The sequence below is a fragment of the Pogona vitticeps genome, chromosome 4 (assembly GCF_051106095.1).
Source record: "Pogona vitticeps strain Pit_001003342236 chromosome 4, PviZW2.1, whole genome shotgun sequence".
Classification (NCBI taxonomy): domain Eukaryota; kingdom Metazoa; phylum Chordata; class Lepidosauria; order Squamata; family Agamidae; genus Pogona; species Pogona vitticeps.
In genome coordinates this window covers 164,926,046-164,943,183 of record NC_135786.1, presented here as the reverse complement: position 1 = coordinate 164,943,183, position 17,138 = coordinate 164,926,046, and the positions used below count along the sequence as shown (strand labels likewise).

The 17,138-nt window shown below is 41.0% G+C and overlaps 1 protein-coding gene and 1 pseudogene across 2 annotated transcripts; both read left to right on the top strand.

Annotated features, from left to right (window-relative positions):
- Positions 1 to 1,638: 1,638 nt before the first annotated feature.
- Positions 1,639 to 1,800, top strand: LOC144589369 (U2 spliceosomal RNA; annotated as a pseudogene).
- Positions 1,801 to 3,526: 1,726 nt separating this feature from the next.
- On the top strand, positions 3,527 to 16,795 carry SIRT5 (sirtuin 5). Of its 2 annotated transcripts, XM_020798596.3 has the most exons (10): positions 3,527 to 3,664; positions 4,564 to 4,689; positions 5,790 to 5,926; positions 7,789 to 7,922; positions 8,691 to 8,916; positions 10,415 to 10,502; positions 11,364 to 11,417; positions 14,084 to 14,201; positions 14,633 to 14,748; positions 15,920 to 16,795. In XM_020798596.3, the coding sequence occupies exons 3-10, from the start codon at positions 5,812 to 5,814 to the stop codon at positions 15,993 to 15,995; spliced, it is 927 nt and encodes a 308-aa protein (XP_020654255.1). In that variant the 5' UTR covers positions 3,527 to 3,664; positions 4,564 to 4,689; positions 5,790 to 5,811; the 3' UTR covers positions 15,996 to 16,795. The 2 variants fall into 2 exon arrangements, with proteins under 2 accessions (XP_020654255.1, XP_020654256.1); XM_020798597.3 differs by lacking the exon at positions 4,564 to 4,689.
- Positions 16,796 to 17,138: the final 343 nt, after the last annotated feature.

Below are 17,138 nucleotides of genomic sequence, written 5' to 3'. Positions count from 1 at the left end.
TTTACAAAAAAAAAAATCATGCTTCAGGGAGTGTTAATCATTTTGAAATCATTTGACTTGGCCATAATTGAGCTTAGATTCCATGTCTAGTATGTGTGGTGGCGTTGTTTTACACTTTCAAAAATCGAAACAAGATACACTTGCTTTATGTATCTTCTTTTGATTGTTAAAGTTGTAAAATACTATATAATTGTGCCATATACACTGGAAGTAGACTTCAGGCACTTCCAGTTATGACAGGATGAGACAGTGTGAGTTGCAATGAATCTGTGTGTTTGAGTGGAAAACTGGTGCCAGGATCCACCGGAGTTGCTTCCCCCACATACAAAGGCTAATGGTTGCTATAGCTCTAAGAGAATAAATAACAATGCTTAGCTTAATGTATTTGTAATGGGTTGCACAGTGACTTGCAAAAACAGAATATATGTACAAGGATGAAAACATGGGTTAGAAGTGTTGCACTACTAGTAGACATCACTAGATACAAACTAGTTTTTAAAGGTGCTTAAAGCATATTTTTTTTATTTATTAACTTCTATGCCGCCACACTACCCAAAGGTCTCTGGGCGGCTTACAGCATTTAAAATACAATAAAAAGGCAAAATAAAAGGGCAAAATAATTAAAATGCAATTAAAATATACAGTGGTGCCTCGCTTAACGAGTGCACCGTTTAACGAAAAATCCGTATAGCGATCCCTTTTTGGGGATCGCTATACGGATCAGCCCCAATCGCCGCACTCGCTTTGCGACGATTGGGGCTCTGGCGGCCATTTGTGTCTAAACTTACCCCCTCCAGCGATGTTTTCGCTCCGGCGGCCATTTTGGAGCCGCCGATCAGCTGATCGGCGGCTCCAAAATGGCCGCGGATGGCCCGAAATGCCCCCCCGCAGCGTTTTCGCAACCTCCCTAAGCAAGGGGAGGGCGCGAAAACGCGGATAGGGGCCATTTCGGGTCATCCGGCGGCCATTTTGGAGCCACCGATCAGCTGATCGGCGGCTCCAAAATGGCCGCCGGAGCGAAAACATCGCTGGAGGGGGTAAGTTTAGACACTTATTGGAACGCATTAAACTAAGTTTAATGCGTTCCAATAGGTTTTCCTGCTCCGCACAGCGATGTTTTCGTATAGCGAAGGTTAATCCGGAACGGATTAACCTCGCTATACGGGGCACCACTGTATATTCTAAAATTTGCCATCAGACCCACAGCTGGTATTATTTCAATTAAAAGCCTTCTGGAACAGGAAGGTTTTGACCTGGCGCTGAAATGTCATCAGCATCGGAGCCAGACGAATCTCAGTCGGGAGGGCATTCCATAGTCTGGGGGCAGCTGCCAAAAAGGCCCTTTGTCTGCAAGCCGTCCCTCTTATCTCCTTGAGGGACGGCTCTTTCAAAAGGGTCCCCTGCTTAGATCTTAACTGCCGGCTAGGTTCATATGGAAGGAGGTGGTCCTTCAGGTATCCAGGGCCCAAGCTGTTTAGGGCTTTATACGTCAAAACAAGCACTTTGAATTGGGCTCAGGCAGCAACTGGTAGCCAATGTAACTTGATATGTTCCCTAGCGGCCCCATCACTCACCAGCCGCGCAGCTCGATTCTGGACCAGCTGCAATCGCCAGACCGTCTTCAAAGGCAGCCCCACATAGGCTTCTCGGCCTTTTGGCTAAGATCAAGTGTAGTATCTGTTCTTATCAGTTTAATATCTGATACGTTGAATTTTAATTATTGTAAGCCGCCCAGAGACCTCTGGGTAGTTTGGGCGGCATATAAATTGAATAAATAAATAAATAAATTGAATAAATAATAGAGCCCATTGCAGTAATCTATGTGAGATGTTACCAGTGCGTGTGTAACTGTTATGCCTAACATTGCCTAACACTGAAATCTACAGTTCTGTGTTGTTTCTACACAATTTTGTGTGACCCAATGTCACATAATATAACTAAGTGCATCAGTTATTTACATTCATATGCAACCTTTCTTAATGTTTCACATTAATGTATACATACAGTATGAACATTTTAGAGGAAGCAAGAGGATAATTAACCTTTAGACTAGCATTTGGCCTTAATATTAACAGAAACAGGTTTAGAATTAATATTTAGGTAAGTGCTATATGGCTATTTCTGATTTTTCTTTTGTTATAAAACAGATTAAAATGGCTATCTGCTACATTACCTTTATGGACAATTTTGTATCTGTTTTTAAGTTCTATGATTTTTGAAACAGCAGTTTTATTCAAAGCAGCTGAAGACAATGGAAACCAAAAATATTGTGTTATATTTTTATTTTTCTGTTTTGCTAATCATTCTACTAAATACAGTACCTAGTATATATTAAAATACAAACAGGATAAAATAAAGCACTAAATTGTTGCTGTTTCATAAGGAAAAACATTAACAAAACCCAAAAAGAAAAAACCATAAGCAGTAAAAAAATCTTCCAGAGAAAACAAGGACCTGCAAAAAGAAACAATAACAAGTTTCAAATGGGAACTACAACAAAAAGTCTTATTTAAGTACAAATAACAAGACCAGTAATGGATTTGTATGTACACATTTATTGTCCTGAAAGCAAAACATCTTGACTGTAAGTATAACACATTTCAATTCTATGGAGCTATTTGTTTACTTACTGATGAACCTTGCAAACACAATTAGAGTGGTCGAAATGACTAGATAGGCGGGGTATAAATACAATAAATAAATAAATAAATTTCACAAAATGAGCCTCTTCTTTATTCACATTTATATCACAGGCAACACGAGCAATTATAAAAACAGCCTAATCCTGTTATAGTACTGCAGATCCTGTTGTATAAACAGTTACACTTTCATGGCAGAAGAGCAGTATCTTCAACACATCTCTGCATGCCATTGCATTTTCTGGGGGTATGCATTAAGGGCAATCCCTAATGAAACCTTTAGTAATCACACAGCTGGGATCCCTGGTCTCAGGTTTCTGTTGCATCGTTGCTTGATGTAGTCCAGAGCAACAACACACGCAAGCATTTGTACTCTAGGAACACTGAACAGGATCTTGCCCTAAATATGCAATGGCTAGAATCCTATTGGTATTGTGACAAACAAAAAAGCACCAGAGCAATAAAAGCGAAGGTCCTGTGGCAGCCGAAAAGATTTGTCACATTTATTCCAGCCTTGATTTAAGATGCCACAGCCCTTCTCGTCTTGTTTCCGCTTCCGTCCCCCCCCCCAACCCTCCGGCGTAGGTCCGGAACACAAAACACTAACGCGGCTTCTAACTGCGAAATCCGTCCTCAAGGCCGTTGAGCCGGAGAGCCCACCTTGAGTTGCGCGGGCGCAAACTGCCCGGGCCTCGCTCGCTGGAAAAGGCTGGAGGGGGGCTTGGGACGGTCCGCCAGAGGGGTCCGGCCGGTCGCTGCTCCCCCCTCCGTCCTTCCTTCCCTCCCTCCGTCCGTCCAGCCAGTAGGAGAGGAACCGCTTGGGAACCCAGGCTTGCTGACATCGGCGAACGGGAGAGGGCGGCGCGGGGCAGACGTGCGTCCCCTCACGCAGGGCCTTCTCTCCTCAGGCCTGCTAGAGGCGCCGCCAGTCGCTGGGCCCGCCCTCGCCGCCCGGTTGTTGTTGTAGCGGCAGCGGCGGTTCCGGCCCCTGGGTTTGACTCGGACGCACGGCAAGGGTGGTAGCGGTAAGTCCCGCTTGGGCTCGTCCGCGGAGGCCCAGAGGCTCAGGAGCCGAGCCGACAAGAGCACCTGGAGTGCCGGCGGTGCCGCAGCTGCTTTCGCCCGTTTCCTCGGCGGGAGGACCGGTGTGGGAAGGACGAGGGAGGGCAGCCGTTCCTTATTCCCCCCCCCTCAGCCCCGTTTCCTGCCTTCAGAGGAAGGAAAGCCACGAACCCCGATCTCGGGTTTCTCAAAGAAACCCCCCTCCTCGGGATCGAGTTGTGTCTGTCTGTCTGTCTGTCTGTCTGTCTGTCTGTCTGTCTGTGGGCTCCTCTGGGTCGTGGGTGGGTCGCTTCTTTCGGCCTGTGGGCTCCCCTCGGTTGGCAGAATCGCCTCAGCTTCTGGAGAGGAAGGGGCACCGTGGGGTGTGTGTGTTTCTTCCGCGCTCTCCCCCTTTTTGCGCGATAGCACCTGAACGGCCCTCGAAGAGGCGATCGGTGCCCACCTGAGGCAACGGAGACGCGGCGCTTATTTATGCCGGGACGTTTGTGCCTCCTCCTCCTGGCGCGCCTGCCGCGCTTGGAGGGCCTGTGGGCTTGACAGTCGCGCCCTCGCCCTCGCCTTCCCTCTGGGATGCCTGGGGGGGGGGGACACCCGGGGTTGGGAAGAAGGCCGCGCAGACATGAAATCAGTAAAAGAGAAATCTAAAATCTAAAACATGTACGCTTCACTTTGCTCCTTAGTTTGTACCCTGCCCACTCCGTTTATCTAGAGAGATCGGAAAACGTCAACTATTGTTTCAAGGCGTTCTTCCATAATTAGCCCTTGGCCTGCTACCCTGTTTCAGAGACAATAGAGTTTTTCCAGAATGAAGCACCGAACATCTGGATAGGAAGCTTAGCAGGGATCCTGTGCTTTTTTGCAGTGTGACATCTGAGGAGGAAAAACGTGGATAAGCTTGAATCTTCTTAATAGAACATAAAAGGTGTGGATCTTAGTTGGATGGGCAGAACGTCTGCTAAGGGGAATGATAAAAGTTCTGTCATCTAAGGTAAAATGAGATTTGAACGTCTTGAAGTTCATGGCATTCGCTTAACAAGGCTTAAAGTTTTGTACAAATTATCTTGAAAATTCTATCCAGAGTATCCTTGCTATGGGATAAAATCATCATACTTTAGGAGATAAATACATATATTAAAAACCTGCCTCAAAAGAACTTGAATATTTCAGGTGTCCTGTTCCACTAGGTCACTCTTGTAAAACAAGCTCCAAAATTACAAGCATGCTCTTTCCTCAAACAAATACATCTACGCGCGCGCACACACACACACACACACACACACACAAACCCCTCCACTCTGCTTGCTAGTGGCTGGCGGAGGTCTAGACATCACATTCCAGAACTGAATACTGGAGAGGGGTCTTTTGCGACCTCCTTAGTTCCTCCGCTGGTTGCACAGGAGTGGTGGAGCACTCTGCAGCTCCACAGTGAGTGCATTCATTCACCTGCATGCAGTTCATGGTCACCTGTGGCTAGTACTTAAGGTGTTCCATGCTTAATACTTACCTTCACAAGAGTGAAGCAGTCCTGTGACACCTTAAAGACTAACACGTTTTATCTGAGATAACCTTCTACAGACTGTGATTCATTTCTTCAAATGTACCAGTGGGCTGGAGTTCTGCAAACACTGATACCAAAGAAAACATGTTTGTCTTGAAGGTACCACGAGACTCTGATGTTTTTGCTGCAACAGACTAACACAGCTTATCTCCTCTCACCCAAGCAAAGAAGCAAAGTGCTGACCAGAGATTCTGAAATGTGTCAGTGTGAGAAAGCAGAATAGCAACACACAGGGTAGTATTACCATTGTCATGGCGTGAGTGGGAAGAAGTGTTTTTCTACTTTTCATGGCCAAAGACTGTAGCTATTGCATTGAAGTCTGTCTATAAGGGCAGTAGCCAGCTCTTTCTGAGCTCAGTGAATAGTCCTTAAACAGCCCAGTGAGGGAGCAGAACTTCACCCACACATAATATATCCCAGATACCTGCAGCTGGAAATATTTAGTATGTGAATCTGTTCTGTGAAATGTTGCTATCTTGTCAGGTAATATTCTAAAACATTTTTACATTTAGCTTTTTTTTTAATTGCAGTTACTACTGAACAGTGATCCTGATGTTTTTTTTCCACTATACCACGAGAAGGTTGGTTTCTCAAGTTTACTGTGGACTTAAACCTGCTTCATCCAAGAAACAAAGGACCTGCTTTGAAATGGCACGACCTAGTTCAAGTAAGATAAGCAGCTGCCCATGGCTTGTGTCTTTCTGTGTACATACAAACTAAGATGTTTATGAACTGATCTTTTCTTTTGCAATAAATGAAAAACAAAAAACAAAACAAAACATATTTAAATTATTTGGGTTTTGAGAGACAATGTTGACACAACTGCTTCTACAATCAGATCAATTAAAATATTCCGTCAGTTAAAAAACATTTTTAAAAATATAGGTTTATTAATACATCACCTTTGTAAAGGAACTTTTTCTAAGTTTTCCTCTTTAATGGTGGAATTGCTTGTCTTGGTAGATACATGTGTGCAAATGAGTCTTTGGGTAGTGAGGTTGTTGTAGTAATGTCAGCCAGCCAATTCCTGTACAGCTTGTCTCCATGCTTCAGAGCAAACTTGTTTGTAAGTTCAGGATCCAGCTGATTTAAAAGAGAATTCTGTGTGCCATCAGGTGGGAAGGAAAGAACAGAAAAGCTGGAAATCCTTGTCTCTCCCATCCCTGCAATGTTGTTTTTTTTTTTAAGAAAATTGGTTCCCAGTTCTCTGTTCCTAATAATTTGTCATCATGACCCAAACAGTGGAACATTAGTCAGTGTTGACAGTTTTTAGGAAGATAATATTTTTAGCAGGCAGAGATTCTTAAATGAAGTTGCCATTTTCTTTATTTGTGGGTGGAGTCCTTGGTCACCATGCTACTGAGTTCATTTTTTAACCTTAAAAAATTTAAATAGTATGAGATAAAATAAAATGAACTCAATAGTATGGTGATTGAGCGATTCCGCCCAATTTACACCTGGACAAAATCCTATGAATTACATTTCCGAGGACAACACAAACTATGTAACTTGTGGAGGCAAACATAGCAAATTAAAAAGTCAGTATAGATGTTATTTGTTGCATACCAAGTTGTGTGACTTGTTGTACAAAAAATAATGTTTATGCTAACTTCATAAAGTGCACAAATTTACTTCTAAAAGCTATGCTGTTTGGATTATGCTGGCAATAGGATTTTGGCCTTTGCTTGATGTGAAACCCAGCACCTGCTATACTCACCTTCCACTGCAGTTCTATTTGCAAGTGATAGCTCAATGGATTAGGTATTTGGCTGCAGAGTCAGAGGTTGGGAGTTCCAATTCCCTGACTGTGCATCCCAGAAAAGCCAATCTATGTGGCCTTGAGTAAACTGTGCAGTCCCAGGGCATCCCGAATAGAAAGGAGTGGTAAAATGCTTTTGAGTACTCTCTACCTAGAAAACCCGAAGAGGATCACCATGAGTCATAATTGACTGGATAGCAATTATTATTATTATTTAAATCATGTAAAGTAAAATGAGATGCCTTCTGATGTCTTCAGCCAGGAGGCTTTGTTAGTTTTGATCATCATTAGGCCAGTCCTTGATTCTCAGCACTTTCTAGTTCTGCTACTCAAAATGTGAGAATGCCAACATGCAAAATATTGTTTATATTTTATTTTAAAAGACAAACTAGGTAACTTCTACAAATCATAGTATGCCCTGTTCAAGACACAGTATTAAAAGATGAATAAAATTAATATTCATATAATATAGTATTCCTGAAAGAGTATGTTAGCACTTATCAAAACACTTACATTTTTGTAGGGCCAAACATGGGAAACATGTTTTCCCCTTCTGGTCACAAGAGATACCAGATCTTTAAAGCACAGGCAAAATTACTCAGGTTAAAAGAGAATCATTTCCAATCCAGTCCAGCCAACTTTACAATGAAATGAAAAAGGAATTCCAGCATGACTTCTCCTCTTCCAACTCAAAATAGTTTTGCATACATTACATTTTAAAATGTGCCTTTTAAAACTGCAACAGAGTTGACTTTGCTTTCTTTTTAAAGATATGGCTGATTTTCGAGAAATGTTTGCTAAAGCGAAGCATATCGCCATTATTACTGGGGCTGGTGTTAGCGCAGAGAGTGGTGTTCCAACCTTCCGAGGTGCTGGGGGCTACTGGCGGAAATGGCAAGCTCAGGTGCGTACTACTAGTCTGCATTCTCATGATGGTAAATAACCATCTTGGTAGCTTTTGGGAGCATTGAGATGTAGTGTCAATGAAGGAAAACATCAAAGAAAAACATCGAGGAAAGCTCTCCAAAGGTGTCATCCTGTTGCATGACAATGCCTCATTGCACACTGCAGGTGAAACAATGGCAAAACTGACATCCTGAGGCTTTCAAGTGATGCCCCATCCACCCTATTCTCCCGACCTTGCTCCTTCTATTGTCTGTTCCTCAGACTCCAAAAACACCTAAAGGGACAACGATTTGAGAATGTTCTGGAGGCAACTAATGCTGCAAATGAGTGGTTACACCAGTAGTCAGAAGAATTTTATTTGCAGGGACTTAAGAAGCTGCAGGACAGATGTCACAAGCGCATTGACTTCCTCAGGGAATATGTAGAATAGTGTGACAGTTACAGCTTCCTAGCTCAATTTTTTCTGGGAAAGGCTCAATACTTATCAGCACCCTCGTGTAATTGGTACAGTTGAGAAACGAATCCATGCAATACTTCATGTTTCAAGGTATAACTGTTTCAGTAAGAGGGTTACCATTCCCAGCATCTTCCAGCTAGCATAGCCAGTGGAGATACAGCCTTTCTATTTATTTAAGTTGGGACCCCAATAGTATTTAAAAATTCAGATACCTAGCTCTTACTGCTTAGGAGATTTTTTGGACAAGCTAACAGACATTTGGATTTAAGTAAGATTAACAAAGCAACAAATGATCTTTTTCCTTTTCAGGACCTGGCTACCCCAGGTGCTTTTGCCAAGAACCCCTCTAGGGTGTGGGAGTTTTACCATTATAGGAGGGAACTTATGATGACTAAACATCCAAACCCAGCACATATTGCCATAGCAGAGTGTGAGGCCAGACTGAACAAGCAAGGCAGAAGTGTTGTGGTCATCACACAGAATATTGATGAGCTCCACAGAAAAGCAGGAACAAAGCATCTCTTAGAAATTCATGGTAAGAATTGATATTAGAGCCTTGCTGCTGATGTCTTGTTCAGATTTCCTTTTTACAAGTTTTGGGGTTTTGATATTTTGTGGTATAATTGGAGATCTTCCTCTCCTGTACACAAAATCAGATGTATGTATTTTGAAAGTTCGAGATAAACATATAGAAGATTTGCAGTTGTGTTTTTTTAGTGTTGCAGGGTGAAATATAGCTGGAATGGATTTGGAAAGGGGAAGGATAAAAAGCACATCTTCCATTTTGATTACATTGGCAAACCAAATAACTGCTTTGGATAAAAAAAGAAAATATTGGGAGAACCAATCAGATATTTCATATATCCTATGTAAATTTGGCCTTGAAATGTCCTTGAGAAATTAACATCTGGAAGCAAAATAATAATTGCACTCATGCCTAAACAAACTAGGTTTCAGATGGTTGTATGCAGCCTTCCCTGTATGTAGAGAGTTTTAGGTCCCCTTTCTCACTGAGGGTACAATCAGATAGGCATTTATCTTTTGCTTTGCTTTGGGTTGGGGACAGGCTGGTTTGCTCCTTTTCCCATTAAACAAATGATATTGTTACCATTGTGAACCAGTCTGCCCTGATCCATGCTTACCTGCACTTACTGTTGTTTCTTGGGTGGGTGCGGATCAGATGGCACTGTTTTGGTTGAGTTCCAGTGTGTGTGATTGCTGGGATTGAACTAGTTTAGGTATCTGTCTGTCTGTCCCAGATTAAGATTATTAATCAGCTTCAGCAAAGGGACAGACAGACAGCCGCTTAACGATTTTGAGAAATAGGAAGCTTCCTTTTCCATTAAAGGGAAAGAAGATCAGTCTTGATCATGCTAAACAGGGTGAGTTGAGGTGGGGTGTGTAGTTGATCTTTGTGGATGCAAAGATTGACCCAAATGACTTACTGCATCCCAAAGCGACACTCTGTAGCACAATTTAGACCAATCCCGGCTAGGACAATTTTGCTATCTAGTTGCACGTGAAACAACTCATCACCCCTTTCGAAGCATTATTGAGGGCTTGGGGACCCATCTGTTCCTGCAGGGAAAGAAAATTAGGAGTACTGTGCTTTCTGTGCATGCACCAGGTTCCTTAATTTCTAACCACACCTTTTAATTCACTTATCCTAAAAACATTAATGAACAAGGCAGGCTTTTGAGGGAAATTCTGGTTCATAAAGTCTTTTCTTAACTTAAAGTACTATACAATTTGTGTGTTACTTTTCTATTCAGTAAGATAAATTGTTTTCAGAATATATCAATGACTATTTATGGTTGAGTCCTGATATGTTAGCTAAACACTCCAGTAGTTTGTGGCTAGCTAATATATATTGTTTCTTTTGTAAGAGCTTTGTGATATTTTGTTTCATCTTAGAATGTCTGACTTTTGTCATTTGTACTTCCTATATTAGGCTTACATGTCTGTATTAAAAATTTCATATGGACAAAAGAAGATAAGGTTTAAAAGTTGTAATCTGGATTCTTTCTTTACAGGTAGTTTATTCAAAACGCGATGCACTAGTTGTGGAAATGTGACAGCAAATCACAAGAGTCCAATTTGTCCTGCTTTGGCTGGAAAGGGGTAATTGTAGTGTGTTGTCAGTGGGATGTGATGGAGATGTTGACTCCTACTTGGGGCATTTTCTCACAAGGATGTCATTTTAAGTAAACTATGGGTGATAGTTGCTCCTCTGAAATGTATGAATTGAAAGCTCTTTTACTTCTGCACAGGGAGAGGGACAAAAATGCTTTCTGATAGCATCCTCCATAAGAGCCAATGTAGTAGTGGATAGAGTATTGGGCCTCAGTTCAAATCCCCACTCAGCTGTGGGAACACGTGGGGGTGGTGGGGGTGGCACTGATGAAACCATAACTTAAATATTTCATGAACCTTGGAAACCGTACTAGAGTCGCCATATGTCAGGATCAATTTTACAGCACAGAATATAGCATCCTCCATGTTTCTGCGGTGCTGCTTCAGAAGGCCCACTAATGTGGGGTGGGTGGGTGCTCTTTCAGCTCTAGGAAGCTGGTGCTTGACAGAGACTTTAGAAACTCCTATGCATGACTGTCTCATGCAGGTGTCTGAAAATTTGCAAGAAATAGTTTCTACAATGATTTTTAAATCGTTCTAAACGAAAATTGGTAAAAAAGACAAACTTACTACATACAAATTTGTGAAATATCTATCTTTATTTCCAAAAGAATAAAACTTCTCTGGCACTAGGGTTCTGTTTTAAGATAGTTACTCTTATTTCCTTCAGACTAGTTCTCGGCAGGAAATTGTTGGAATAGTTGCTTATTACCTCACTATAATAAATATTTTCACCATCCAAAGTGAAGAGTCTCCTTGATAAGATTTTAATGTATGTACTTGGTTACTGCTGTCAAAATGTTCATAATTTAACTTAAAAAAATTTGTGTGTGTGTGTCATAATTTCAGTGCTCCAGATCCTGATGCAGAAGATACCAGAATTCCTGTGGAAGATCTTCCTCGGTAAGTCTTGAGCAATTAATACAAAAGTCTTAAGATAAATACCTGTTATCTTATCATCTAGTCCTACCATCTGTTTAAATGGGTGGTAGAACTTCCTTGTCAAAGGACAGACCTTTTTTTACCTCCAGACAAAATCAAATTGACTCCTAAACTACAGTCCTAACATTCTCATGCATTAATGTGAACATGAATCCAGAATAACCACTGTTGCATATGCTAGCCCTGTGTTATACATGTGTTCAGTGAAAAGATACAGCCTGTATGTGTGTGATGTATGTCTGACGGTTGCATGCATGTGATCAGGGAATTCTGCCATATAGGCCAGTATCCTGCTGCATGTAGCTGGAATGGGATCAGCAACAGTGGCAGGTAAGAACTAATTAGAATTTCTGCTTCAAGTTGTGTGCAACTTGGATGTAATGAGATGAAGTTGCTTGCAAAACAAAATAGAAGCAAGAACTTTTTAATTACCAACATTTTGCTATTGCCAGTGATCTCACTCCCACCACGCTGGTTGAGCTACACAGCAGGATTTTTGGCGTTGGGTTCATATGCTATGCAGTTAGCCTCTTTTTATATTTCTCTGTAAATATGTATAGCACATGTGATCCCTGTATGCAGAGAAACTGCCCTCCTGCATCCAGTTCCCAGAGCTGAGAATCGCATGTCTGCAGAGTCCCTGTTCTGTCAGGATTGAGGTTATTAGCACTGATCAAACCTGTTGCTGCATCCTGGCATTGGTTCAGTGCCTGTATAACTTCATTTGACTGAGATGACAAGGAGAAATAGAGCTTGATGTCACTAGCATACTGAAGTGTGAGGGTTCGATATTCAGCTCCAGCCCCAAAAAAATCACCAGACTTCCTCGGCTTCGAGATGGGGGTAACATTTATTGCTCGGTTTAACAACAATCCTGTGTCAGCAAATGTATTCCAACCTTTCTCCCCATCAGACAACAGGTCTACCGGGAGTTTCCATTTGGCAAATTTAAAAGGGTTTCCGTTCTGAACATTCCAGGGTCCCAGCCATTCAGGTGGAGTACCCAGGTTTAATAATAATCCATTCTCCCCTTCCAGTATGGGGATGGTGTCTTTGTCTCGATAGTCCACCCAGTCACACTCCCTGGAGGGTTCCCCCGTCTGCCAAGGTCCTCCCTTGGTCCTGTCTGTTGCATCTCCCACATCCTCCATTCTAATGTCTCCCTTTGTTCTCTTTCCACCTTCTCATCTCTTAATTTCTTCCGCCACTCCTTGGTCTCTCTTTCACCCCAGTATGATAGTTTAGGGGTGAGTTCTCTCCTTCTCCTCGCATCCGCCTCCTCCTTCAGGACCATTTTTCTACCTTTCCCATCCAGGGGTCTTCAACCCATATCCACTTCCAGCCTCGCGGCAACTCCCCTTCCCCTCCTTTTATATCTCCCAGTCCCGCCTCCACTACTTCCTGTGCTTTTTCTTCCCGTCCCGCCAATACAGTCCCAGTGTCCTTGACCGTTATTTGTTCAAATCCTTCTCTAGCCTCTCTGGGTCTGGTCCAGGTGGTTTTGTCTCCCTGGGTGGGAGAATGGGCAGGGTCTGGCTCTGTTTCTCAGCAGTAGGCAGGAGGGACGGCACTCCCGTGAGAGGAATCTTGCTCTCACCCTCGGTCTTACATGAAGGCACCCAACTCCAAAGCTCCTGAAGACTTCATCCAGTGGCTTCATATAGAAATTAACTCATTGAGGACAGAACATAATGGCATCCCATGGTTAAACAGACATGGAGCTAAACAGATAACACCCTAATGTAGGGGCAGGCAGTATATGTTTCGTGAAATGCATGTGCCCCCTCAAAGGCCCAAATATGCCACCCCAGCACCCTGTTTACCCCAAATGTCTAAATGAGAAAATGCATGGCTCGTGTCTTGTAGAGGGCATGATAGGCAGGTTTGCTATGTTTTGAGGAATTCTTGCCTATTAAAAAAATAAAATAAAAGAGCTACCAGAGGGCATTGAAAGGTTTCAATAAAACAATAACACATCCCATTTTCTTAACAAAGAATCTTTTGGGGATTGTTTTTGCCCCAGAGACTCTGGAAGTGCACCCCTGCCCCAGTGACATACACTGGAACATGGTCTGCAAGTTATAGCAGAGCCACTATAACTTGATGCCCACTCCTCTCATCTTGCAGAACCATCCAGTGAGATAGCATGGTGAGCAGTATCAAAAGCACTTTGGAGATCCAGGAGAATCAACAAGGCAGCATTCTCCATTTTAACCTCTAAAGAACATCACAAAGAGGTTGTGGCAACCAAAGCAGTTTGACACCAAATTGAAACTGTCCCAGATAACTGGAGCATTGGTTGTAGAATACTGATTTTAGTATGTGAACATACATTGAATTCTTCCCTTTTAAAACAAGTACTTTTGGGTTAATCACACCCTTCATTTGCACAATGGCCCTTTTAGGGCTGCAACATATGAGTTGTTGGACTGGACACACTACTGAGACAGACTGATGTAATTCTATTAATATTATTTTCCTTGTAGTTTTCTTTAGAGTGTAAATAATAAGCATTGTCTGAGTTTACAGTAATACAACTGCAACAGACTGGTACAGATGCAACAGACTTTCTAGTAAATTAACTGAATACTTTTAATTGCTTTACTTTTTATAATTTTGGGAGGCAGATGTGAAGACTGCAATGGACTTTTGCGTCCTCATGTTGTGTGGTTTGGTGAAACATTGGATTCTGATGTCCTTACAGAAGTTGAAAAAGAACTTGAGATATGTGACCTTTGTTTGGTGGTAAGTGGTTTTTTTTACAATTTCCTGTTTCTTTGCCTTTAATATTTCTTGACATTAACTTAATAAAACTTAGCATTTTAAATGAAATGTGACCTTAATAATGAAGCTTCACAGTGTTAATATGGCACAAGGTTGAATAGACCTTCATTGTATATTGTGACATAACAGTCAAGTGTTTGTAAATCACTGATTTTACTTGAACAACAAAAATACATTTCTTTTTGATACATATATTTAACTACAAAAACAAAGCAACTCTTACACTATAATTTATGTTTACAATGAGAAGGATGAGCCCTTAAGATATTACTGATCTGTGGTTCGAGAGACAGGAAAACATGATATCAACACCAGGCAGCAAAATTAATGTATGCTGAGCCCATTAATTATTCTGTTGGTGACTTGGATGAGATATGTGTTCTCTTTCTCAGATTGGTACTTCTTCTGTAGTAAATCCTGCTGCTATGTTTGCTCCTCATGTGTCTGCCAGAGGAGTGCCAGTTGCAGAATTCAACATGCAAAGCACTCCAGCAACAGATAAGTTCAGGTAACATCCTAATATTTTTCTGTTAATAGAGGAGATGTAGTATGTACTGTATGTATGTACGTACCATGTTTTCCCGAAAATAAGACAAGGTCTTATATTAATTTTTGCTCCAAAAACACATTAGGGCTTATATTCAGGGGATGTTTTATTTTTTTCATGAACAACAATCTACATTTATTCAAATACAGTCATGTCATCTTCTTCTGGTTGCTGCATAGTGGTGGAGGGCGTGGTCTTATTTAACTGGGGCTTATTTTGGGGGTAGACCTTATATTACAAGCATCCTGAAAAATCATTCTAGTGCTTATTTTCAGGTTAGGTCTTATTTTCGAGGAAACTGGGTATGTATGTATGCATGTATGTATTTATGCATTTATTTGATACTATGTCATTTTGATGAAAAAAAATGCAAGACAGCTAATAACCATAAAATACAGATTTAAAGAAAATATAAAACCTTGGTTAAAATATTTGCAAAAAAATTGAATTAATTCAAAACATAACAATAAAAGATAGAGCCAGAACCCCCATTTGACCAACAACACCGCCCACCTCAAATACAGCTTATATGCCAAAAGTCTGCATAAATAAAGATGTTTTTTGCTTGCTGGCAAAGGATACAAAAATAGCATGCTAGTCTCCCATGGTAGAGTTTTGGAGCTGGAAGTAGTGACCAAGAAGTTATAAATCTTGTGTTCCCACCAGATGTGCCTCCACTGGGAATGGGACTGAAAGAGGAGCGTTCAGTGAAGATCTTAAAGCTCTGAAAGGTGTATATGGGACAATACAGACTTTCAAATAGACTTGTCTCAAAGTTCTACTTAGATCCTCTCCTTTGCTGCAATGAATACATCACTACTAATTATTTCCTATTCTGTCTAAAATGCAGAATAGGAAAGACAATGCCAGTTTTGAATGTCAAGCCACAGGCCCCTAAACCTATTCAAAATCATAAAGATTGGTGGGATAAAAATGAAAAAAATCAGATTAACTGGTTTATGGGAAGAGAAATAGCCAAAACAGATGGCCACAACCTCTTGTGTCTCTGGGATTTGGGTTGAAGTTCTGTTGTAGCAGACAAAGTTCATTCATATATTATTTCTGTATATTCTGCATATATCTGTGTGTGTGATAAAGAACTATTTCAATCCTGGATAATCTTTTGTTTAAGGTTCCATTTCCAAGGGCCCTGTGGCACTACATTGCCTCCAGCACTTGCTCGCCATGAAACTGAACTAATCTCATGAGCATTTATCAGAAGCATGGAGAAAACGGGGCAGGGTGCAGATGTGGACAACTCAGAAGAAGTAGAAGACATCTTGCCTGTAACAGAGCAATAGGATACCAGGATCTCAGTGAGCAAAATAAATCATGGTTCTCCAACTGATCATAAGAATGAGCCGGGAAAAAGAATTATCATGGACAGGGACACTTGAAAAGCATTTAGTTTTGCTGGATAAAATATATGTAAAAGGAAAGCATAACAAGCCTAGAAATTCAAACATTGATAACTTGAGAACAGAAATAACATCTTGTTACAATCATATGGTATGTTTGGCAAATTTTAAACATGGAAGGACTTCACCATTACTGCATATCACACAAAGTCATTTTCCAGAACTGGTGTAAAATTATCCTTTTTAAAAATGGAAGAGAAAATAACCAAATTGTCAAATAACAGGTTTTGATAGAGCATACACTCCAGTATTTTTGCAGGGAAACAAAATGTAGTGGTGTTTCTCATGAGATTGTTCAGTGCACTCACAGAAAAGGTTCAGGTTTGAGATAATGCCTCTGATGACTGCCTGAGAGAATCATTGAAGGAAGAATCACAGTATCAAATCATCCATATGCATAGCACATATTCTTGGTTTCTTTTGCTTTCAGACTCACATGAATACATTTCTGGGTTGATCACGGTCATTTATTTCTCTTCTTTTGAAAGGTGCAAGTTAAAATGGCTGGCTGTATTGTTGCAAAACTGTTGTTCCTGATCAAAACTCCGGCTCTTCACTACAATGGTACTGATAAAATTGATCAATATTTATTTATCAATATTTATTGAAGAATTTGAGCAACTGAGAAACAGAATGGAACTCAGTCATTAATTATTACGAAATACATGTTTCATCCTTTTGATTTCAGTATAGATCCAGATTTTCCATCTTGTAGTTTAATGTTCAACATATATTCATAGGGTAGGATTTATTTATTTATTTATTTTATTTATTTATTCAATTTTTATGCCGCCCAAACTACCCAGAGGTCTCTGGGCGGCTTACAATAATTAAAATTCAATACAGCAAAAGATAAAATAATTACAATTAAAATACAATTAAAATTGCCATCAGACCCACAGCTAATATTATTTCAATTAAAAGCCTTCTGGA

Excerpts from the sequence above, each read along its gene's own strand:
- SIRT5 (XM_020798597.3), top strand. The coding sequence starts at position 5,812 with ATGTTTTTTTTCCACTATACCACGAGAAGGTTGGTTTCTCAAGTTTAC. Across the intron at positions 10,503-11,363 it reads CCTGCTTTGGCTGGAAAGGG|TGCTCCAGATCCTGATGCAG; the intron begins GTAATTGTAGTG and ends TCATAATTTCAG. Across the intron at positions 11,418-14,083 it reads CCTGTGGAAGATCTTCCTCG|ATGTGAAGACTGCAATGGAC; the intron begins GTAAGTCTTGAG and ends TTTGGGAGGCAG.